The 25,240-nt window shown below is 41.9% G+C and overlaps 1 protein-coding gene across 1 annotated transcript in view; it reads right to left on the reverse strand.

Annotated features, from left to right (window-relative positions):
* The window catches only part of ADTRP (androgen dependent TFPI regulating protein), a 59,903-nt gene that overhangs the window by 13,267 nt on the left and 21,396 nt on the right, over positions 1 to 25,240 (reverse strand). Inside the window, exon 4 of the mRNA XM_081056410.1 lies at positions 7,349 to 7,464. Coding sequence (XP_080912536.1) covers positions 7,349 to 7,464 — 116 coding nt within the window. The remainder of the gene's footprint in view (positions 1 to 7,348; positions 7,465 to 25,240) is intronic.

Genomic DNA, 25,240 nt, shown 5'->3' on the forward strand with positions numbered 1-25,240 from the left:
TTCTTATGCATGGGCTTCCCCTACCATGAACCTACCCGTGTTGCCTATTTGACTAGCTTTCTCACCAGCTTGAAGCTCTACAAGGACAGGGATCATATCTATCACGCGTATCAGTTTCCTAAATGCCAGAACACAGCAAGTTCTTTATATTTTTAAAGGAATGGCTGTTTGGGTGGCTCTACAAGCACCTATGGTTCCCTTTAAGTGCTGTTCCCTGCAGTTGCAGGTAGACAGCTCTCAGCTGCCCGAACCAACAAGAACACTGCAGCCTCTGGAAACTGGAAAATGTACCCAGTAGTCTCCCAAATTTTAGTTAGCCTGATGTTCACTTTATTACTGCTTTGAAGAGTTCAGTGAGTCTCTCCTCAGGAGAGAGCTCAATAATACGTGTCCTTTTGGAGCTGTCTGCCATGTGAATCTGTGAGTCAGGGCAGGAAGGCACAAACCGGTAGCTAAAAATTAATCTTATAGTCTTCTCTCCTAAATCTTGTAGCTTATCATGAAATCCATAGCTTATCAGGAGGGAAATAGTGGAAGTCTGTGGTTTAGAGATTAGTAGCAAGCGAGGGTGTTTGTGGGCTGTAAGCATAATTCTTAAAGCATTAACCCTCAGGTCATGTCTTTCTAGCCCAGTGGAATACATAAAAAAAAGGCTCCTCTGGTCCCATGTTTCATGCCAACTCCATACATAAATATGTGAGATGGTCAGCGTTACGTTTCATGCCAGAAGGCAAGCACAACCTGCATTTACATTTGCAAATGAATTCAAGTTAGCAGAAGACTTCCTACAACGAAAATGTCCCTGAGAATGTGTAACCTGGTGACTGATTCCTTAGCAGCCTGTTGCTACCCTTTCTATCTCCTGATCACAGCTCAGTTCACCTACTTTCCCAGGCTTTCTACTCCTCCCATACAAAATGCTGCTAATCAAATATGAATAATGACATATGAAAAACAACCTCTAGCTTTAATAGCTAGAAAAATAAAATCTGAGTTTTAACATTAAGTTGTGAATTTCTACCATTGTCTTAAAACATAAATTCCTATCATAATTTACTTTACTTTCAAATAAATTTAGGTCAAGCAAAAATAGATAGATGATAGAGATAGATAGATAGATAGATAGATAGATAGATAGATAGATAGATAGATAATAGATAAATAGAATGAATAGAAACTGTGAAACTAAAGTGCTAGATAAGTAATTTACCTGGATGTTGAAAGTTTTGGCAGTAATGAGAGTTGGAGTGGCAATCTCTTCATGGCATTTAAAATCACTGCCCACCCCTCCCTGGAATGCCTCCTTCTGGCATGAAGCGTCTTCTTCCCTTCAGGGACCTTGAGTTTCTTGTACATTCCTGGTTTTCTACCATCTCATCATTCTTTGCTGCTTTGCTGCCCCCTACCCATGCTGTCCCTTAGAAGGCATTTCCCTAGCACTCACTGTCCTCTCTTCTCTCGCCTCGCCCCACCCCGCCCTGCCCCTCTTCCCTCTTTTTTTCTCTCTCTATCTCTCTCTCTCCAACAATCTTGTCCCACCACTAGAAGGGTTCAACTCCCTGGATCTCCGCAACCCAACCTCTCCTGAGAAGGCCAGGTCTGAGTCTCCTGGCCTCTCCTGGAAGTGCCTCTAGGCAAGTGTTTCTCTTCCTTGGGTGCTGATTAAAATTGCCTTGGGGGCTTTAAAACTTCTGATGCCTAGGACATATCCTGAACCAATTAAATGAGAATCTTTTAGAATGAGACCCAGATATAAGATTTTTAAACTGAGGTGTTTTTTCTTATACCCCACACTATTTCTTTCCTAACTTCTCTACATCTATTAATGGAATCACTCTCTTCCCAGTCTACCAGCTGAAAATTCTCAGAATTAACCTTCATTTTTCCTTTCATTTGCCTGGGGCATGCCAGTAAATCCAGAGAACCTATTCTGTTACTTCAACAATGTGTCTCAGGTATGTCCCTTATTTCTGATTGTACAGCTGTATCCCTCTTTGGGCTGCTCTTATTTCTAATATCTGTAACAGGTATTTTGGGTGAGCAGCAGCTGAGGTTTAGACAGGAAGGACGAGAAGTGTAGATAACCATTTCCTCTCCTACCCCTCCACTTCCACCCTACTTCAGTACGCATGCTGGATGGCCTGGCCCCCAAATGCTGATAAATAAGGGGAGTCGTGTGGCATCTTTATATTTATTTTCATATATTAATTTACATGAGGGCTAAGGATTCCTTCTGTGGAAAATGGTGTTCGGATTCTGATCGCAAAAAAGACTGGGGATTACAAAACTATGGTGCACCTAGGTGGTCCCAGAAGAAGGTCATGCTTCAGGAAAGGGTAACAGTGGCTAGGGAACAGGATACACAATTGCACGATTGGGTGGAGAAGGGTATTACTAATGCGAGGTATGGCAAGATGGCTGATCCGAGAACTCAGCCCAGCCCTCTGGCAGTTTTTAAGGTATTCTGGGGGTATGATATCTATATGTGTAAGAGTGCACATGTAAATGAGTGCATAAATTTAGAGGATTGTTAAACCTGGGGGCCCAGGTGGCTTTGCTGTGCATGTCACCTGAGTGAGCATAGTATAGAAGAAAGGAATTATCTCTCGCCTCATACCAACTGCTACTGAGAAGTGACTTTGTCAATAATCTCCCGCAAAGCTGGGTCATAGCTGCATATCTGTGTGACACTTGCACTTGGAATGCAATACCTTATACATTAGCAGAGATACCTATGGCATCAGCAGATTTCTGATCTAGCAAAAGCAAGGTGGGGATACGCTCCAGGCCAGCTGGGGCTGTTTCAGTGGCCAGTAGCACTGTTTTAGCTCCACAACATAGAGGACTAATGGGCGCTGGCAGTGTTGGCATTGTTAGCAGTGGGGATGTGGGAGAGGGGCAGCATGCTGACCTTAAAAGCGGAGCTGGGTGGAGATGATGGGCCCAGAAAACTAGGTACTATGGCTCTACAGTCTGGGGCAGAACAATGTTGAGGAGTGTGTACAACATGAGCACTCATTCAATTAGTAGGACGTCTTTAGAGATGGAGGGCTTGGAGGACAGGAGCACCTGCAGCCAGGTGAAAGGGGCTCTGAGCACTCAGACATGGGAAGACACTGTAACTATGAAATAACCGTGGATGAAGAAAAAGACATTATGACTACACTAGATGAAAAGAGTATTCTGTCTAACTTTTATTTACGTATTGTTTTATTCTATTTTGTGTCCCATGTCTTGCCATTTCAATCCGTTTTAAGCACTGAGGTCAACATAGCCTTTTGAAATTCTCTGGCCATGTTACTAATACTTCTCATTCCTACCTCCATAGCATAGAAACAAGCACACAACAGCAACAATCATATCTCCCATTGTCTATACTATGTCTAACGGCCTCTAGCATGATATCCGCAGCCTTAAGAGGGCAGTTCCAAGGTGGTTCCCTATTAGTCTCTTTCACTAAGAGGTCAGCAAGTGAATTGCTGACCATTGTCCAAACGTGGTGAGTGCTCTCTTGGCCTTGGGACTGTGCTGTGTTGTTCACTTTCTCCCATTTTTTGAAGTTCCAATCCAGCCAGTCCTTTAGGACTCAGATTCAATGCCCACCTTTCTCACACTGCACAGCAAGGCATAACCACTTCCTCCTACATGTTCCTGTGGCTCCTTGTATTTGTACTGACATTTTATCACTTCCCATCATGTGTTCTTATAATTTGTATGCATGGCTCATCTCCACTTATTAAGTGCAAACTCCCTACAGGCTGGGGGTTGGCTTTATATAACTTTGCTTTTCCCAGCAAGACCAGCCCTGTGTTAGGGGAAATATTTATTCAATAAAAGAATGAATGAGAGCCAGCAGTAGGAACATTTCTATTTTCCTGCTCCTCACCACTGCCTCCGAAAGAGCTAGGTGAGGTGTTTTGGGGTGAGAGAGAAGGGAGGAATGAGTGAGCTACCATATTTATAGGTGACTAATGCTTTCCAAAGGAAGTGAAAGATTTGCAGTTATTACTACTTTGTAAAGCTTTATTTTTCCACTTAAGGGCCAGCCCTCCAATTTCACAATCTGAAGCATAACAGAAATCAAGTGCCACATGTGAGGCAGTCCCCGTGGTCTCAGTAATTATTTTTAGGTTGTTGTGATGTGATTTCGGCAGTGAAATGCTTCCCCAGCTCAGAGTTATTGCCGTTTTTCTGACTCATGTTTGTTTCCCACGTTCTCTCTGGCCCGAGACCCTATTCCTGACCTCATTCCTGCTATAGTGTTTCCCTATTTGACCATCCAAACAGGCACGCCTAACAGCTGACCCACAGCCACTTCCCTAAAACATCTCCATGGATATCCACAGTTTGTGGAACTTGTTGATGGTCATCTGTGGCCGTGAGGGCCCACGGGCCCCAGAGTGTTGCATAAGGGTGGAGACAGCAGGCAACAAAGAGTCTGACCTCCACGAATCAGGAAATGAACGGGAGTACGGAAGCTTCAATCAGTGGTGAGGCATAAAATGGCCACATACAAGTGTATTTGATTTATTCTAGGAATAATGGGGCCTCATAGACCAAACGCGATTTACAGCTTCATTAATGATAAGGAGGCCCAAATGCCAGCTCCCCACTGGGGTCCACCGAGTCATATTTCTGGTGGTGACAGATCTCCATCTCTTCCTTCCACTTGCTCCATGACCTCACTTTGACATCCAATCTAAGCACAGCTCTGGAAAGCTTTTAGACTCTAGAGACAATGTTAAGTTTTCTTTGCATACTCGACCCCTCCAGTACTTAGCAGAGCATGTTTTGCACGTACTGTGAACTGAACAAATACCTGGCCATATGAATACAGCTGAAAGATAACTGGATTTGGAAATAGAGCTGCACGTAAGTCCCCGCTTTGATTTTCCCTGGCCATATGACCTTGGGAATGTCATGTAACCCACTGACACTGCAGGTCTCCAATGCTAGCTGACCTCTAAGTCTCCTTCTACGACTCACCTTCTCTAATTCTATTTGCAGATTGATTAATAATGTCACCCATTGGCTAACGTCAACTGTCCGGAGTTACCACAAATGCCACCACCTGGTCTCCCTATCTTGTTCCTTTTTAATTTCCACACTTCAGCCAAAAATCAGCTTTCTAATCATCTTTCTCACATAAACCACATCACTTCACTCCTCTGCTTAAAACTTTTCCACAGGAAATCCCTCAGTTTAAAAGTCCAAACTCATTGATGTGAATTCATGAGCTAGCTTTTCCCTGGCCTCCAATTCAGCCACAGCCGCAGCTCCTCCAGCCTTCCACAGATGCTGTTTCCTCTGCCTGAAGGTTTTTCCCATGTCTCTTTTGACTTATTCCTATTCATTCTTTGGGTCTCAGTTTCAGCATTACTTTCCTTAGGAAGCCAGCCCTTAGCATCCTACGGCACCCTGCGTTTACCCCATTACAGTCTTCCCATCCTATCTTCCCACTGTGTGTATATTTTCCTCTCTCCCATTCAGTCCCAGAGACAGCATGGTGTCTTGTACATTTTGTATCATTGGTATCTTAGCACTGGCATTGGTGCCTAGCACTGGTGAATAATTAAAAGGACATATAATGCACTCACACCTGACTCCCATCTTGTTGCACCTTTTGGCCCCAACCACACAATTTCCTGCGTTGTTAGAATGTGTGCCCCGACACTGACAAGCCACGCCCTCTTGATCACTACTTCTCATCTTCATGGCAACTGCGATTCCCCCCAAATACCAGTAGCCTTAGGTACTCTGGTACCTTCTTGGTTTCTGAGCTGGAATAGAGCAGGGGTTGGATTTGAGGATTCATGGTCAACTGCCAAGTCCTTACGTAGAAAAAGTTAATAGATCAAAAGTACTATCTTATACATGAACTCCAAAATTTACACTTGGCAAGAAAGAGTAAGTAAGATTAAAGTCCACCAAAGAAAGAGTATGGAATTTCATGTGCATTATTAGCCAGCTATCACCTTTTTTCTCCTCAAAACATACAACAGAAAGAACTATCTTTATGGATATACTCTTACTCCATCCCAGGTCCCAGGAATTCTATCTTTAGGAATTTATTCCTTTGTGTTAAGCCAGATTTGCCAAATACATGGCCCATATCCTGCCACTCTCCATTCTCATGCTACTGGCAGATGTCAACTACCAGTAGGTCCCCGCGTTAAACCTTATTCTCTAGAATGACTTTTGTTAACACACAAAGGCTCCAGGCTGGAAAAACAGTGTAGATCACTGGTGTCTTGGGGTAGATTTACTGGGCAAGTACTTTCTTCAAGAGAAGCAAGAAAGACTTTGGGCACTCAGGGAAAGAGGGGTGTGAAAGGGGAGGAGCAGACATCACAAAAGGGAAGGAAAGGTTAGGAAGCAACCATCACCTGAGTTCTGGCACAAAGGTGATCTGCTCCAAGACAAAGTCTGGTGAAGCTCATGGAGCAGATACTGTGAGCCCAAGCCCTTTGGAAGGTGTTCTCTTTCTGGCTTCTGTCTCTGACACAGCACCATGCTGATTTAGGGGTTAGGGGATTACCTACATTGTCAGAAATGAACAGTTTATGTGAGTCTAAACTAGAGAAGGAACATCACGATTAGCTTCTAATCTGGAGGCATTGTGCTTGGCATGGCCCTTTTAGTAAAGCGAAAGCATGGAGTGCATGAGCAAGCTATAGAATGGAAAGGGGTTTTCCAGTCACTGGGTGAAAGGTCGACTAAATACTTTCCCTTGATTATGGAGGATTGGGCAGTATTTCTGGGAATTAGTGTTGCCAGGTGGTTGAATGATGAAATCTAGGCCAGTTACTTAAATGATCTCACATGCCTCCAGCCAGGTGGCTCTGCAGGCCCCTGGGCGATTGCCAAAACGCCCTCTAGGAGCTCTAGTGCCAGATGTTGACCCATCATGATATGGGCAACAGGAATGGACCAAACCTAGCATACTCAACCTGCCAATTGCCTTTTTAGATGGGATATATTTAGATGCCTTGGACCATTCAGCCACTCAAATGTTCAGTTGTAAATGGAACCAAAGATCAACATTTTCTTGAGGAAAGCAACACATGTAATTTTGCAATCATTAATTTTTCATGAGAGGGAGAAACGAACTCATGATTTGCTGTGTGTGCGTGTGTGTGCACATCTGTGTATACTTGTGCACGCAAGGTTTCTATGAGTATCAAAAGCAAACAATAAGAGTCCTTCTTACTTGAAAATTTAAAGATGGTTAAATCCTTATTATCTCAAGATAAAGGCACTCTTACAGAACAATACGATTCAGGGATACCCCTCAGAGTCTCGAACGACAAGTCTACGAGTAAGTGGGTTTTCCCTCTGCAAGTCTTACCTGCTAATGTAAGCAAGGCTAGCAGCAGCCAGCAAGATGAGTCCGTTCTTCTTCAGTGGATAGTAGTGTGGCCTGAGGACGATTTCCACCAGGGAGAAGGGAAATATGAATGTGTGCTGTGGGAGAAAAGATGACAAGCCATAATGTCAGGGTGCCTTGGCTGTCTATGGTGTTTCTAATTCTCTTCCCTTCTCCAGTCTAACTTCCTACACAACTACCAGGTGACACTTTCCCAAACTTGGCTTAGATTGTACTCCTTACGTGTCCAAGGACTACAGTGACTCTGTTACTTATGGCACTGATCCAAAGTCCTTTATCTGACTACCAAGGTTCTTTGTAATGTGTGTGTTTTCACCCTCTTTGATCCTGCTTATTGCCTGCTGCTCCCCTAACACACATGCACGCGCCTGCACGCGCACGCGCGCGTACACACACACACACACACACACACACACATTCCTCCGCTGGAACAAAGCTGTTTCCTTCATTCTCCTTTGCACTCAGCATGCTTACTCCCACTTTTACCTTTCTGTTCATGTCTCGACTCTGTGTGAAATAAGTTTCTCTCCCTATATTCACATTGTCCATGTTTTTCATATCCAATGCAATCTTCCATGATGCTGTCTCTGTATTTTCCTCTGGATAATTTCTTTCACTCACTTTTATTGCGTTAATATCCTGGACCATGCAGTCTTGCACTTATGATGTGTATTCATAAGATTTAGGGGTCCAGAGAACACATCTTAGCCCATCTTTGCATTCCCCATTGTACCTGGTGCTATGTCACTGTCCTTTCGATGGCTGGTGAGTGAGGGGAGGTATGTGAAAGCCTCCCTCTAAAACGCTGTATGCCTCCCACTCTTTCCCTGCGTCACCCTCTCCTTCATAACCATCTGTCTTTTCACATCTTTCAAACCCTTAACACTAGATTTTTAATGATGTAATCAAGGAAACAAGCCTCTAGGAACAGTGATGTTTTCGGGTGGAAAAACTACTGAAGCCTGCTCCCCTATCAGTACGGAAACCAATCTGGGAAAGGTAGGTGACGTTAGTCTATGTGCAATGTCCTTTCATTTATTAAACACATTTATTAAGCCCTTCTGCCATACTCTGTGCTTATCGGGAACATCTAATAGTATTAGTGTTATTTTACATGTTTTGCACTTACAGTTATCATTCCTCTTCCATCCTTCTGGCCTCCACAGGCTTTACATGCTAGCTCCATCTCATTCCCTTTCCTGAGCCCCAAGGCAGCTCTGTCAGCACCTCAGTTATTGTCGTCACTGGGGCATAGGAATGTCACGGTGCTGGTGTCACAATGCTCCCATACCCAGCTATGCTGCTGAACCCTGGGCTCTGGCTTGGGGTCGTCTTTGCTGTCAGTCACATCATTCTGTGCTCAGAGGCATCCCCAGGTGACAGTAGCTCCCTCCTGCCCTACCTGAACTAGCTAAGGTTCAGTCAGACCCTCACATGGCAGAAAATGCGTCAAGTTTTGAGGGAGCAGGGGCGGGATGAGAAAGAATAAGTCTTAAGTTTAGGGTATTACTGGACAGAGAGGGGCTCCTGCGGGCCCCTGATCAAGGGTGCTGTTGGGTGACACATAACAATCAGGCCTCTGAAAGGCCCTGGGTAGCCACATTTTAGTAGCAAAGCCTAGAGGAACAGCATTTTGGACAAACCACAGCTTTTATATACTTTGTCCAAAGCTGGTCCTAATATAATGACTGGTCGGATATGCAAATGGAAAGACTTCCAGGCCCACTGTCATACCTTGCATCTTTCTGATTTAAGGTTACAACTTCTGTGTGTCTGTCTCTAATGAAAGAACATGGTGTTTAAGGGCACACACTTTCAAATCTGACTCTGGACTAGTTTCTGAATCTGAACTTCAGCTTCCTTGGTTATGAAATGGGATAATAAATAGTACACATGTCTTAGGGGTGCTGCTCCGAGGATTGAGATAAGTGCATGTAAAGGGCTTAGGCCTTGGCCCAGGAGACTTTCAGTGAGCATCAGCTGTGATTGTCACTCTTCCTGTGATCGTCATCCTTGTCTCATCACTGACCCAATGTGAGTGGGTGAGGCAAAGTTCTGGGATGTCCACGGCACTAGGTGCTCGAATGCACCCTGGCCTGTGGCCTGCAGGAGGATATGGCATGCAAGCAGCTGGAGTGTGGTAACAGAGATGTCCCCATGGTCCCCCGTGACCCCTTCCTCAGCCCACAGCTCGTGCCTGTGTTCCCAGCCATGGCTGCCTCAGAGCCCAGGCAATGCTGGGTCTCATGGTGATGCTCTTGTCACCCAGAGGCCACCTCAGGAGGTGTGAGATGGGGCTGCCTGCCCAGCAAAACCACCTGCCTCTCCACCCGCCTTCATTCTGCCACAGCCAGGAAGATCCAGTTTCTACTAGCAGCCATTAACAGGCCCATTATACTGGCCAATGATCTGACAGATTTTATTAACCCTGCCCACAGTCGGAAGCTTCTGCTCTCTACATTAACCATCATTTGGAACAGAATTCCTGTGGAATAATGTAGTGAGTTTGCATTAGGAGCAAATGAGTTCACAGTGATTAATGTTTTTACAACAAATAACTCAGAAATGCATGACTGATCACCTCTTCTAGGAGCCTGCCCTTTGTAAGAGACATTCAATTGGATTTCCAAATGAATTCTCCCTGATGACTTTTGGGAAGTTTACTTCAGTGATGTCATTAGTGATGGTCCATATACTGTGGCTTAATACAAGCTAAAAGTTTTTAGAAGAACCACAATTTTTGGTCAGGGTTGGGCATAGAAATAAAGAAAGGAGGAAGACCACATTCTGTGAGCTTTCTAAATATTTAGCTACTGTGAAGAGCTGAGCATGACACAATAAACCTCCTGGTATTTCAAATTTGCTGGTATTTCACCTCATGTTGACATAAATTATATAACCTTTGTCAGGCAGCACATATTTAAAAAAAATTAAAAAGAGGAAGAGAAAATTCAGTAAGAGAAAAATCAAATATGCTTTCTGCTTCCAAAATATCTAATAATTAAGCTGGGATTGACACAAATTAGAATGCTGCCAAAAATTGCTGAAAACAGTGACTCATTCTGTATTTCAATTAACAGTTTCTCAGTTTCCCTTATAAACAGTGAAGCTGACAAAAATTAATTATCTCAGAGGGGATAAAATATTTCCTTCCAAAGTAAACAAAACACCATGGGCTACAACAATACTATGTGTAAACAGAGGGAATTAAATGAAGCTATCTTTCCTTGTCAATTAAGCCATAATTTTAGTAGATTTTCCATTAAATAACTCATTCCAAAAGCACCGGTTAAAAGGACAGTGTTGTTCTTTTCCTATCCTTTTCTACTAAATTATGTCTTTGCCTCCTGTCCTTGCTTCCATCTGAATATCTTGGAGACAGAACTATAAGCATGAAATATTGATTTAAGTGTTAGTATAATAGTTGCCCTTTAGATTCCCTGTTTGCCAAATAGCCTTGTGGATAAGCACTAAAATTTACTAGCCCATAGTGCATTCTTACAAGGTTACATGAGTGGCAACATGGAAAATAATGAGCACTTACTGTTACTCACTATCACACCAGTAGATAAGTAGCTGTTATAAACAGCTTCTTTGTGTATGAAGCTAAATTTACAAAGGGATGCATTTGTCTGACTCATGTGAAAGAGACCAGCCTTGATCCCTGAGATAATCCCTGGAGCTGAGAATTTTGACAGTTCATCATTGTAATGCAGGCTCCAACAACTGAATCCTTAAGGCCAGGAAGGTCACAATCTTATCTCTAAGATTCTCGGGGGAACAAGAGCACTTTATTATCTCCAGTGAAAGAAATTCAGGGAGCCTACATATTTTAAATATCAGATAATAACATTTTAAAATCTGATCTCTGCCTCTTTCTTCTATTTCATTTCCTTGTTGGACTAGCTCTTGTGTTAAGCTGAGTTGGCGAAGATAAACAAGCCAGCTTCTACTTTCTTGGACTGGTCATTGAGAGACTTTCTCCTTCATATGCTGTTTCTGATAATGAACTTACATAATATTGCCCACTTCATGTTTGTCTCAATATTCCTTTTGCTGTTCAGGCAACATTTGCATCTGAGAATTAATTCCTTACATTGGCTCTTCCCAAACTAGTGTCCTTTCCCCCAAGTCTCTAAGATAATGTCTTTGGCTTGTTTATAGTACTAATGGATAGTTTTAAATCAAGTTTTACTCCACTGGCAAGATCTCATTTCTGGGTATATTAAGGAGGATAGTTTTGCTTACTATATATTAAATATGTCACTTTTTAATTTATTTAAAAAATGAAAGCCTTCACGAGATCTCCTCGGGGGCAAACACATGGTCAAAATATCAATTAAAACTTAAGCATAAATACAACCCACATGAAAATGGAGACAAAACAAAACTTAACAGGACGTCATTTTACCCAGGCTTGTTATTACACTGCTGGATCATATTCCTTAAGCTTGAAAACTACCCGCAGTGAAAACACACAGTAATAGCTGTTTTGTAAATCCTTGTAAGGCAATCTCTGGTTTTGATAATAGCATCCCTTTGCCAGCTGCAAATTTTACCTCTCACCTTACCAATTCCCCTCACTGAAGTTTCTGCCTCTAACCATCTATATTCTCTATAGCCCCTATATTGTTAAAGGTGAAAGTTTGCTTTACATCTAACTGATATGTGGTAATCTGGAAATGCAGACATAAGCTAAATTGCTTATATCTCTAGGGGACAACTTTTTTTTTTTCTTCTCCACTCTTCTACCCACACTACCTGCAAGGCTTTTTTCAGTCTCAAATATTAAAGTTTAAAAGACAATTGGATTTTTTAAAATTTTCTTTTCCACTTTCTAGGAAAACTCAAGTACATAGGCTAGGCACCATGATAATTAAAGAGTCAATGTTGAAATGCCTGGGGAGGAGGGATTTGGAAGATAAACCATCCACAGAAGGAGCCACAGGTTTCTCTTTGATCTCCATAGTCTACGTAGGTGAGCTGACACATTCCAGCCTGCTAAAAATTCAAAAAATAGAAGTGAAAAGCCAATAGTTTTACTTACTGCAGAGGAGTAGTAATGTTTGCAGTTTACTCTGAAATACACCAAAATAAGATGAGGTGATGGATAGATAGGTACATACATATGTGATAAAGCAAATACAGTAAACTATTAATAAAAGAATATAAGCAGTGGATAATATAACGTTCACTGCAAAATTCTTTCAACTGCACTTTATGTTTAAAAATTTTCATAATAAAATGTTGGCAGAAATGTGAATAGTCTTTACTGACCTGGAAAGAGAAACAAATGCTCCATTGGGCCAAGGAAGAAAAGCATGCCATTATTTATGAACTCATATGTGAATTCAACAGGTGGTTAAATGATAACTTTCTGAATCTTCTCGGAGCTTCTAAGTGATGTTTTTTACTTACTACATTGTTGTCCTTTGGGTTAATATGTAGTTTGGCCAACATCTGAAAGCAGCATTCTGCTGCTAGGAAGCTAGTTGGCTTTGACTGAATCCAGCCAGGTGAAGAAGTTGCCAGTTAGAGCCTATCCAGTTAAGGGTAAGATAAAAGAAAGATCTAACATCTTAGGACCCTACAATCAGAAGTATATCTGCCTCTTCCTGCTCTCCTCCTCTCTCTCCCTCCCTCCCTCTCCAGAGCACCCAAATTCCTTCCTCTAATTTAACTCTCTCTGGCGATAAGAACACCCATAGACACCTGCAGTAATCTCTGGTTCATTCCTTTCCTTCTTACATCCAAGTGTGATTCACTTTCCCCCTCAAATGCTTCTCGTAAAGGTCTATTCTTTAATCTTCTCCAGCATCGCCTCCCTAGCTTTCCCTGATTTGGGTACATACTCAACATTGCAATTAGACCAACCTTCCTAAAACAAGTTTCACGTTTCTACTCCCTGCTCCAAAACCTTCTGTGGCTCCCTGTTGCCTCGGTCCACTGCCTATACTCATTCTCTAATCTCATTTCACTCTCATTTTCCACAGTATCTCAACAGACTCCCTCCTTTTAAGTGAAACCAGTCTTCTCATTATGCTTGTGTTTATTCCATTTCCTCCCCTAGAAATCCTTTCTTTTCTCATTAATTCTTCAATTCTTCTCTCCCAACCAGCTCCACCTTTGAGACTCCTTATAACCAAAACACACACATGAACATGAGAAGATATAAATGAAAATCAAGACCCAGGAGAACACTGAAACACCAGAGGCTTGCTTGTCTTCTATATTGAGATTCAAATTTAGCAATCCTTTCCCGACAGTCAAAGTAAAAAGAGAGTGATGGAATGTACACAGTTCTTTTGTTTTTTCTTAAGGAAAACTAAGTGTTTCTACTAGTAATTAGGCCTCAAAGAAATTTCTACCATTGCATTTAGGGGACACTGAGTTATAGGACGCAGTGACCTCAACTGTGTCCCCTCACAGCCAAACAGAGATCTAGGTTCCATAAACTGATAAAATCTGAAGGCAAAATAATAAAACAAGATCTTTTGAAGGGGATTCTGTCAATAAGAAGATAACGTTATTTAACTATGTAGCCCTTTTGATGGACTCCAGAAATACCATTTCCCCCATGAGTGTTTTTGTTTGTTTTTGTTCCAGCAATGAGTCAGACAACAGACAGTATTTCATTCTCTGTTTAGAACCTGGAGTGAAGGTATTATATACCGTTGATGACACAGAGATCGAAATGCTTGGAGCAATTCAGAGCCAGTGGGAATGTGGACACCCTATTGTTGCAAATAAGGAGCCTCCCCAAGGACACCATCCTGCCTCTTGGAACTGAGTGCCCCGCCCTTTCTGCTACCTCTGGGGCCCATGTCACTTCTATGTCACACCCACATCACATGCTGTCTTTGCATGAGATGCTCACACTCCTGTCCTTCCCTTAGCAATTTTGGTCTACACTAGACTCTTCAGTGCTCAATTATATTCAGTTTTCTTTTTACACTGTCAGTTTCATGAGTTTGTTTCTTCTATTCTCAGTTATAAACAATTTGAGGTCAAAGCTCTCACCTCCTTTTTCAGGACTCCCCTCCACCATGATTCATAAATGCTTTTTGACTGATTTTCTTCATTTGAACCTCTATGTTGCAAAGTAGAGTTAAGCCCTTAGTCTGGCCTAGAAAGCCCCTCGCGATCTCCTTACCTGTCCTGTCTTACTTTTATGCTCTGCTCCACCCACCTATAGCCCTCACCCACCTTTACCTCCTGGCTACTCTGCACTCTACCCACAGTTCCCTGTCTCACCACTGACACATCACACACTTATCCCCACCGCCTCTCAGCCCTCACGACCTTCTCACCTTATAGGGCTCAGCCTAGATATCATTGCCTTCAGGGCAGAGCCTGAAACATCCAACAGGTGCCCTTCCTTGGCCTGGCTGGGCCTCCCTGTGCCCATCCCCATCACAGAATCCCGTTATTGCCTTCATTTAATACTGGCCAAACCGTCCTTAGCAATGGAAACAGTTCAAAGCTTAGAGCTGTCACCATTTCATCTCCAGTGCCTAGCATGGGGCTTAACCTACTCTGGCCACTTAATATCTGTGGCAGGAATGAATGAATCAATGAAACAATAAAGAGGAGGAAGAGTTCTTCTGCATAGCCTGGGAAAACAATCCAACATCCTGGTGGGAGAAAACAACAGCTGCAGGCCAGATTCAGCTGACATGGCAGCCACATATCAGGCTGTGTCCATGGCAGCAAGGTCAGAGTCAGCCCCACTTCAGGCTGGTCACCTTTACCTTTTGTCTTGGCTATAGATGGCACACCAAATCCTGAAAATGGGTGTTAGGAGTCACAGGGAAATGTGTGAGCAAATATCACTCCTGGCAACAACCCCTGGGTGTCTACTTCATGGCAACTGAACTGTAGACTCAACACAGTATTGTCACCATCCAGGAGCTAACAACCCTGCGGGAAGTTGGAAGATATCAGCCAGCAGAGGCTATTTTTTGTTCATCTTGGGACCCACTGGCCCGTGGCCCTCCACTCTGAAATTGGGCTAGGTGGAAACCCCCAGGTTTTCTTGATATCTTCTTATACCCCCCTCCTCTGTATCAATCTGTAATTCACCCTTCCTCCACGCTTTTTTGCCTGGCTCCGCATAGCACACATGGAAACTTGTTTTTAAGACAGACAGATGGGTAGCTCTCTAGAAAGCTGCTCCAAGTTGGAGGAAGGAGACTGTTCTTTTCAAGAAAGAAAGTTTTGGAATCACGGGGATCTGCTCTTGCTTTAGAGCCACCATCATTCAGGACACCATCCCTTCTTCTCGGATATCATGATGTCAATAAAGGACTAAGAATGTGTAGGCAGCTGGTTTCCCTGGGAGATAACAGTATTTTAGGGAAGCATCCTGTGAGCACAAGAGCTGGGGCAAAGTTCCAAATTCCCCACATGACCGATCCCATGATGGACCAGTTTCCACACTTTCTCTTTCCTGCTTCCAGCTTTTCCTTGCTGACTTGTCAGGGCATTCCTAAAGGGACTCCCCACCATTCTGCTAGAATGACAGTTCCTCACTAGTGATTTTCCCAAATGTAAGCAACTGGTTGATTTGAGTAAGTCTGTGTGTTAGTCTGTATGTCAGTTTGCATGAAGGGCACATGAGCTAACTGTGGGGCTCTTACTAGAAGAAGAAATGGGGCCTAGAGGTAAAGGAAAAAGAAGTTTGCTTGGGAAATGCCCTCATTCAATAGTCATTAAATATCTCATGAGAAGCAGCTATGTTTCAGCACTCTAGGCAATCAAAAAGTATATAAGATGTGATCCTGGAACTCAAAAAGGAATGAATTTCAACTTATATGTGTTGTAGCCCCACAGTGTCACTAGGACTAGGCTCGTCTGAAAGTGATAGACAACAATAGGTAGCACTGGGCTGAGCCCTTGGGAGTCCACAGTGAAAGAGAACAAGTCCTTGTTTAATGCAAAGACCTACTTCTCTCTCACTCACTCAGTAAAAATCTTTCTGACCTAAAAGACTCAAGGGTTTCACTTCAAGAGCTCCTGTGGCATCTCAAACTGTGTCTTATTATCTTGTAAGTGTCACTAGGTTGTGTTTTGTTCTTTCAAAATAAAACTAATTTTAATTCCCCTTTACTAAACACAGATAACTATATATTACAGACTACTATTTCAATTATGAGCATGTTTTATCTTGCTGATAATCACAGAACAAGACAGAAGGGCTGTCTGTAGGATATAAAACTGAAGATGTCAGGTAGGATCATAGATATGAGTTTGGTGCTCAGAAGAGAAATTTAGCTGGAGATAGAGATTTGAGAGCCAATAGAGTTAGATAATACTTTTTTTTAGTGGAAGTAGAAGAGATGACCCAAAGAGAGTGTATGAGTTAGGAATAAATGGTCTAGGAGTAAACAATGTGATATAACAATAGTTCAGCCAGTTTCTCAACATCCACGCTATTGACATTGTAGAATAGAAAATTCTTTGTTGTGGAGAGCTGCCTGTGCATGGTAGGATGTTTAGCAGCATCCTTGGCTTTTTACTTACTAAATGCCAGGAGCACCTACCCATTCCCAGTTGTGACAATCAAAACTGTCTCCAGATATTACCAGGTGTCCTCTGGCGAGCAAAATCAATCCCACTTGAGAATCTCTGCTTTAAGTGATGGACAAAAGAAGAGCATCTTGCAAAGATAATTGACAAGGAGCAATCAAAAAGTCTGAAGGTAAGGAGGGGAAGGGAATATTTTGAGCAAGATGTGGTCAATGGGTCAAATGCAAGGAAAAGTATCAAAACACCAAACCCCTAGTCTTAGAGACAAGAACACTGTGGGAAGTACGCAGGAGCTTGCTCTTTTTGTCCCAAATTGCTTGTTCTTCCTGCCAGGGTGATAGCCATGTTCCTTGTCCAGTCCCCTGTACCTTTGGGTTTCAACTTCCTGTTCAGAGTATTCTTAGACTTGGACCTTGGAGCCCCTGAGCACGGGGAGAAGGTTAGCACGGAGTTGTCCCCATGGCTGCCATTGCCATCTGTTCCACAAAACCAAAGGGTAGGTGGAAATCTGGACAAGTTTGTAAATGTAAAATCTAGGAACCTACACGCAGGACAAGTTGATGACAAGTCAGTTTGCTCAGAGCCCTCTACACTTCTGGGAATGCAAGCTGTGTCACTGAGACAATCTTCCCATTGCCAAAAAATTTTGCTCACTTCCTTATCGTGGTCTTCTTAGGAAAAACAAAGCAAAATTTATTCAAAGGTCACAACATTTCTTCAAAGATCACAAAATTCCTTCTCACCACAGAATAGTAAAATGTGGCTTTTATGAGTTCTAGATATAAACACATCTAGACAGACACCAAAAATACACAAGCTTTTATTCCCAACCAATTCATACTAGGAGAGCTTTCCAGAATACCTCTCTAAAATGGTCAAGCACTTTTTGGTTTCCAAGCTCAGATGGGAGAAAGGCATAAAGGTTTTTGTTATGTTTTGTTGTTAGCTTTCAAATCTGAATTTTCACTGGTAAAATCTGTTCCTGTGAAGAGAAGTGAAATGCTGAAATCCCCCCTGCCTTTATGAGTCTTTTTTATTCTGCCCTCAAAACAAGAAGACTCTAGATTACTACTGAATTGTTAAAATGTTAGGTTCCATGGCAGCCATCAAAGAACGAGTTCTGTTTCTATCGGTGAGGTTCCACATTCGTGGATTCACTTTTCACATACACACACTAATGCACACCATCACTAGCCTCTTTGCCCATCAATAGGAACCCTGGGCGGTATATTATCAAGCATCTTTCTTGTGGCCAGTGCTAGCCCACCAATGGAGAGCATGGGGGAAATTGGCTTTCTACATACTTCACAGAGATAGAAAGAGGGTGTTTTTTCAGCTGATTCTCCTTTTTCCTTTGACCATCTTTCTTTCATGTTACCTCTGTCATCACGTCTTCATTTCAGCCTCTGCCACTCTTCTTTCTTGATTCAGTGGCTTTTTAAAACTCACTTTGGCTGCATGAGTACCTAGTTACCAAATTAACATCGAAGATTGGTGGTAACAGAGGAAAGTGTAAGCCTGGAAATGGTTCTGCCAAACAGCATCCATCTTTGAGCCATAGTCCAAATCAGAACAAACATCATCTCTATTTAACAAAATATATGTAATTGCTATGACCTTGTGCATCTCTTTCAACATAAATAGGTTACTAATATATCATACGTCTTCAATATAACAGCCAAAAGTTCCATAGATATTTCTACCTACCAATAATATCTTTGAAATTTCCTCATATATATAACAACTTTCTACACAAAAGAATACCTCAAAATATCCAAACACACACGTCAGCCACAGAGTCTAAAAGTATGGCTGCTAGCAGCTTTCTGCATTCAGTGCCTCCTGACCCCAGCACGTCCCACTCTACCCCTAAGGATGAACTCTGGGTTCAGTCAAGGGAACAGAAAAACTACCCAAGTGGAGATAAAGACTTCAATCATAAAGCAGCAATCTTCATTAAGTACCTAACCCCTGCCAGGTGCTGTGCAAGGTGCCAGGGATTCAATGGTAAACAAATATGGTCCCTGCCCTTGTAGACCTTACAGTTTAGTCAGCAAAATCTCCTATAAACAATTTCAAAACACATAGATACCAATTATGATATGTGCTATGAAGGAAACAAACAGGAATCTGCATCAGAAGAAAAGAGGAAGGACATTAAGTAAAGCAGTCAGGGAAAGCCAGTATGAGATCATTTTTAAGCTGGTGATTTTTAATATTGCAAAGTATTAGAAAGAGAAACACTGTTTTCCTCTTTGCAGTTGACTGTTGAACAATGGGAGGAGGGGGGAGGGACATTGACATTCCCCCTCTCTCCCAGGGAGGTCAAAAATTTGCACATTACTTTTGACTCCCCAATAACTGAGTCATCCCTTGGTATCTGTGGGGAACTGGTTGCAGGACCCCTGCAGATACCAAAATCCATGGAAGCTCAAGTCCCCTGTATAAAAAGTTACAGATCAATGCATGCAGTTGGCTCTCCACATACACAAATTCCAACCATGGATAGAAAACAGCACAGATATTGAAAAAAATCTGCATATAAGTGGCCTTGTGCAGTTCAAGACCATGTTGTGCAAGGGTCAACTGTATTTTGCTGTTGTATGGAGAAGGCTGAGAATGGAAGCAGGAAGACCAGTTTGGAGGTGTTGTGTGGGAGAAGTGGAGGTGAGCACCAGGGTGTTGGCCGTGGGGCTAGAATCTAAACAGATTTACGACATATTTTGGAGGTAGAATGGATGATATTAGCTTATTGATTGGATATAAGGCTGGTGAGGTGAGGGAGGTGGCAAGTTCAATGCTGGTTTCTGTCTTGAGCAATTGGGAAGATGGTTCCTTTTCCTGAGGAGGAGAAGCCCAAGACAGGTTTGGCAATGAGTATAACATGTCCACTTCTGGACAAGTTGACTCAGAGATGGGCCTCTAACAGCCATGTCAGTTAGAGATACAACTCTGGAACTCAAAGGAAATCTGATCTGGAGACTCAGCACATGGATAGAATTAAATCCCTGGGGATGGATGTGAGCTGCTGGGAAGAGTACTGGAGTACTGGCAAAGATGGTGGCTCAGGATAAGCCTGAAGAACACCACCATTTAGAGGGCAGGTAGAGGACACAAGCAGAGACTGAGGTAGGAAAACTAGTTAGTGTGCTACCAATAGAACCAAAAATGCAGTTTCAAGGAGGGAGAGGTCTACTATGCTGAATGCTGCTGAGAGTTAATAAGATGGGTTGGGGGGAAGGAGCCCAGGATTTGGCAATGTGGAGACAGTTGGTGACCAGAATAAGAGGACTGAGCAGAATAAGTATAGATAATACATAAGGGTCTGGGGGAATGCTCTATGGCTTTGATCCATCCACAGACGCATGCCTGCTTCTTTCCCACGGGGCTTGAATGACAATGTCCACCGTGAAGGAAACTAGCCAACCTCCCCGCCCCCATCACCAAATCCTGGTGGCAGTCAGAGCCGGGCTCAGGAAAATGAAATTATAACTTGAGGTTCACCTCTACTTCAGGTGGTAGGAAGAAGTAATGTTCTTTTTCATGTCTTTCCTTTCATCCTCTCATAGAGTAGGCAGTTTGAAAGACTGGATGGATGCCAGCGAATAGGTCCTAGAAAAGTGAACTAGCAGCAAACTGCCACCCTGCTTCTAGTGAGGCCCCAAGCTAAAGGGACAAAAAGGCTCAATCTAATTTGCTAGAACACAAGGTATTGAGAAATTGGGGAGTGGGGGAGATTTAAAAAAAAGGCAGCACTTCAGATGGCAAAGTTTCCATCCGGAGGCATTAGGCAATTTGGGGAGAGCTGAGAGTTTGATTTCTGGTTAAATCTCTCATTGAGGAAATCCCTTCGAGAGTAGGCCCAGGTTATTCTGTGGGTTTGTGTGCAGAATTCCCACATTGACATTAGCCAGGAAGTAAATCAAGCAATCCTGGGGACATTAAAACCTAACCCTGAAACATTAATTACACACCACTAAACAGCACCTACCAGTATATAAAGGAATACAAACGTGCGCTTGTTACCTTGCCTATCATGAAAGGCAGGCAATTGGATCACCTCGAGACTCCACTTTATGATCAAGAGCCTTTTCTTAATTGCCAGAAAACTCTAAGGGCCTCCCCACCAAGGACAGGTGCCACGATTAGAAAAGAGAACACTCTACAAAATTCATCTATAATCATAATGTGGTATTATTAAACAGCAGCCTGTGGAATCAACCTTAGAGAACAGGGCTCTTGCCCCTAGTAAAGGGATGAACAAAACGGATTACTTAATCATTAGTTCTCTTTCTTTGTTTTTACCTGCCTCTTTAAAATGAGTACTTTAAAAACTTTGTGTTTTCCTTTCAAATATTTTCTGACCTTACCATATGCCACTGTCTCCACCTACGTCTGACTACATTATTAATAAGAATAGGGTTATTGCGTAATTTAGAGATTTGTATCTTCAAGAGCAGTTAAAATGCTTCCAGAGGGAGGTACCTTAATCCTGCACAAAAAGCCTTTCCACCATAAGCAGCCTCCCGTATTCATGGATGTGAAACTACCCTACAACAGACCCTGTTCCCATGCCTTTCTCTACATCTCTGATCATGGATTAAAATTCTATCTTTTTTTTTTTCCTATTCAGTTTTTCCTCTTCTAACGTGCAAGTCATACACTCCATTTCTATGAGGTTATTTTAGACATTATAACATACTTATTTAACTTGGTAACGGCTAATATAAGTTATTATCTCTAGCCTCGTCCCGCCAGCCATCCAAGAAGGCTTTAGAACATCTTTATTTCAGACATCTCTCTCCCAGCTCATATTCTATTTTCATCTGCTATTTTAATTCATTCTTTTTTAAAGTCACCATAAGTTGAACAAATTGCTTGACACTGCTTTTGGTGTTTTGGCCTTGACCTTCTTTTTGAAGTATATCCTTCAGCAGTTCCCATGACGAAGGGTCTGTGGGTGATGACATCTGTTTTAGTGTGTCTGAAGATGTCTTTATTTTGCCTCTGTTTCAGAAGATACTTTCGGTGAGTAAATAGGTGCAGTTTTTCCTTCAATACTTTGAAACTATTGTTCCACCACCTCCGGGCTTCTTTGCTGTGATTGAGAAATCAGCTATCAGTCTAACAGTAGTTTTTGGGGTTTTTTCGGACATCCATCTTATTAATCTGGCCGCTTCTTGGATCTTCTATTTGTCTACGTGTCTGCAGTGTCACACAAGTGGCTAGCTGTCTGCCCTTTGTCCAGTGTGGCTTTTTTTTTTTTTTGGTACTTCTTGAATCTGAGGATTTTAATTTTTCGTAAATTCCAAAAAATGACCAGTGAATCTCTCTTCAAATATTGCCTGTATCTCATTTTCTTTGTTAGAGCCTCTTCTGTTTTCTTTTAGCTTTGGGGAATTTCCATTACTTTCCTGTCAGTAAGTCAAACATTTAAAAATATTTTGAGAAATATTTTGTTTAACATTTTAGTTATCTTCTACTGTTTGTTTCAGAGGACTGTTTCACCTATAGCCAGAAACAGGTCACTCAGAGCCTTGTTTCCTTTGGATGAGTAGGTTTCTCTTTATGTTAAGGGTTGTGGGCATGATTTGGAAAGAAGCAGAAATTTTATGGTCACGTATCAGTCACGTTCCCATCAGGAATACAGTAAGGCCATTGAGGCATCCCCAAGGAGGAAGGTTTCAGAGGTTAGGCAGCTGTTGGAAAGGGTAGAGCAGTAAAAGTCAGGAAACTTCCGATGGAAGAGAGTGATTTGAGGGAGCTGGCTAAGAAGTTGTGGCAAATCTCAAAAGTGGCTGGGAACTGCCACCATTGATCTCAGCTGCTTGTCGGATAAAGTGTGTGATTTCTAGGTGTTTGTCCCGCAGCCGATGCTAATCCCGTGTGGGCAATCTTCCACACAGCTCTTCTCAACTGCCACTAGAGAATGATACCTGCTTCTCTTCCACATCTCAGAAGAATGCCTCTCATCAGCTGATTCTCACCTGAAACCATATGCAGAGAGGAATTCCGGGAGCTGTGTGTGGTTCCAGGCTTATCCCCTGCTACACAGAGGAGAATGGGGACGGGGTGATAGTGATTTCAAGTTGACAGCAATCAGACATAAATCGTTATCTATCGCTGATAGCGCTCTATGTCGCACGTGTATAATAATATCACTGAGACTTAGGAATAGGAAAAACATCCATTTTGAGCAACCTAATGCCCAGAGAGGTCTATTAACTTTTCCAAAATCACACAGCAAGATAATGGCAGACATGGGGCCAGAATCGAGGTTTTTCTGGTACTGAAGTCAATTCTTTTCATGAAATCAAAAATTAACTCGTAGAAAACATCTGAGATAGTCATTACTGTAATTTAGACAAACAGCTAAGAAATTTTGCTTGCACTCACCGCAATCTGACTTTCAGGGATCAAGCTCCAGCACCTTTCTTCCTAATAATGTATCCCTTTCAACTTTTTAGCCCCAAAAGAAACTTAACAGATGTGAAAGAACATTTATGAAGCTAGAATATGATTCACCTGATGGCTCATTTGCTGATGATCTGCACCTGGAGATGTCTTGGATTATCTGCACCATGCTCTCAAAGTCACCACCTCAAACAAAAGCCACCAAGATTGTCATTTCCAGTGGACATGCAACTCAGTGTTCCGACTTCGTCAAATTTCATTCAACAAGTATTTTTTAAGCACCTTTTTTGCCTGCCTGACAATTTATGTCATCATCACGATGTTTTAGAGCTACTAACACTGACATTATTAGGCTAGCAAAGTATTTTAAAATATGTCAGTAAAAGTATGCCTATTAATTAAAATGTTCCCACATATAAGCCTTACACTACACTCCCTGGGCTGATTGGAGACAAAAGACTTTTATTAAATACTATTTGAAACGTTAAGGATTTTAGATCTCTGCCAATCATCATTACAAAAGAATATTTATTGTCAAGCATGAAATAGGTAAAAAAAAAAAAAAAAAAAGGGAAATATTACCATTTTATTATGTGTTATGGTCACTTGTTCTTCAGACAACAGCAAAAACAACACTTTCAAGCAATGACCAGGCCATCTTGCTCATTTGTAGGCCTGCTATCTAACATCAGGTTTTTCTTTTTTTCTTTTAATTAAAATGTATTGGGATGACAATGGTTAGTAAAATTACATAGGTTTCAAGTGTACAATTCTGTAATACATCATCTGTATATCACATTTTGTATTCATCACCCAGAATCAGTTCTCCTTCCATCACCAAATATTTGACCCCGTTTACCACCCCCCTCCCGCTATACCCTCTGGTAACCACTAAACTATCCTCTGTGTCTATGAGTTTTTGTTTCTTTATTTGACTTGTTCCTTTGTTGTTTTCAGTTTTATATCCTACATATCAGTGAAATCATATGGTTCTTGACTTTTTCTGTCTGACTTATTTCGCTTAACTCAAAAGGGATCAAAGACCTAATCATAAGACCTGAAACAATAAACTGCAAAGAAGAAAACATTGGTACTAAACTTATGGACCTTGGGTTCAAAGAGAATTTTATGAATTTGACTCCAAAGGCAATGGAAGTAAAAGCTAAAATAAATGAATGGGATTATATGAAACTGAAAAGCTTCTGCATAGCAAAAGAAACCATCGACAAAATAAAGAGGCAACCAACCTAAAGGGAGATTTTTGCAAACAATGACTCTGATAAGGGGCTAGTATCCAAAATATATAAGGAATTTATGCAAGTCAACAACCGAAAAACAAACAACGCAATTGAAAAATGGGCAGAGGACCCTAAGAGACGTTTCTCCAAAGAGGACATACAAATGGCAAATAAACATATGAAAAATGCTCAACATCACTAATCATCAGAGAAATACAAATAAAAATCACAATGAGATATCACCTCACCCCAGTCAGAATGGCTATCATCAACAAGACAAATAGTAACAAGTGTTGGAGAGGCTGTGGAGAAAAAGGAACCCTCATACACTGTTGGTGGGAATGCAGACCGGTGCAGCCGCTATGGAAGGCAGTGTGGAGGTTCCTCAAGAAATTAAGAATGGAATTATCATATGACAGCAATCCCTCTCCTGGGTATCTACCCAAATAATTTGAAATCATTTATACATAAAGACACGTGTGCTCCAATGTTCATTGCAGCTTTATTTACCATGGCCAAGACATAGAAACAACCAAAGTGTCCTTCGATAGATGATTGGACAAAGAAGGTGTGGTATATAGACACAATGGAATACTATTCTGCTATAAGAAAAGGTGAAATAGTGCCATTTGCAACAACATGGATGGATCTTGAGATTATTATGCTAACATCA

The sequence above is a fragment of the Rhinolophus hipposideros genome (genome assembly GCF_964194185.1).
Source record: "Rhinolophus hipposideros genome assembly, chromosome: 8".
Lineage (NCBI taxonomy): Eukaryota > Metazoa > Chordata > Mammalia > Chiroptera > Rhinolophidae > Rhinolophus > Rhinolophus hipposideros.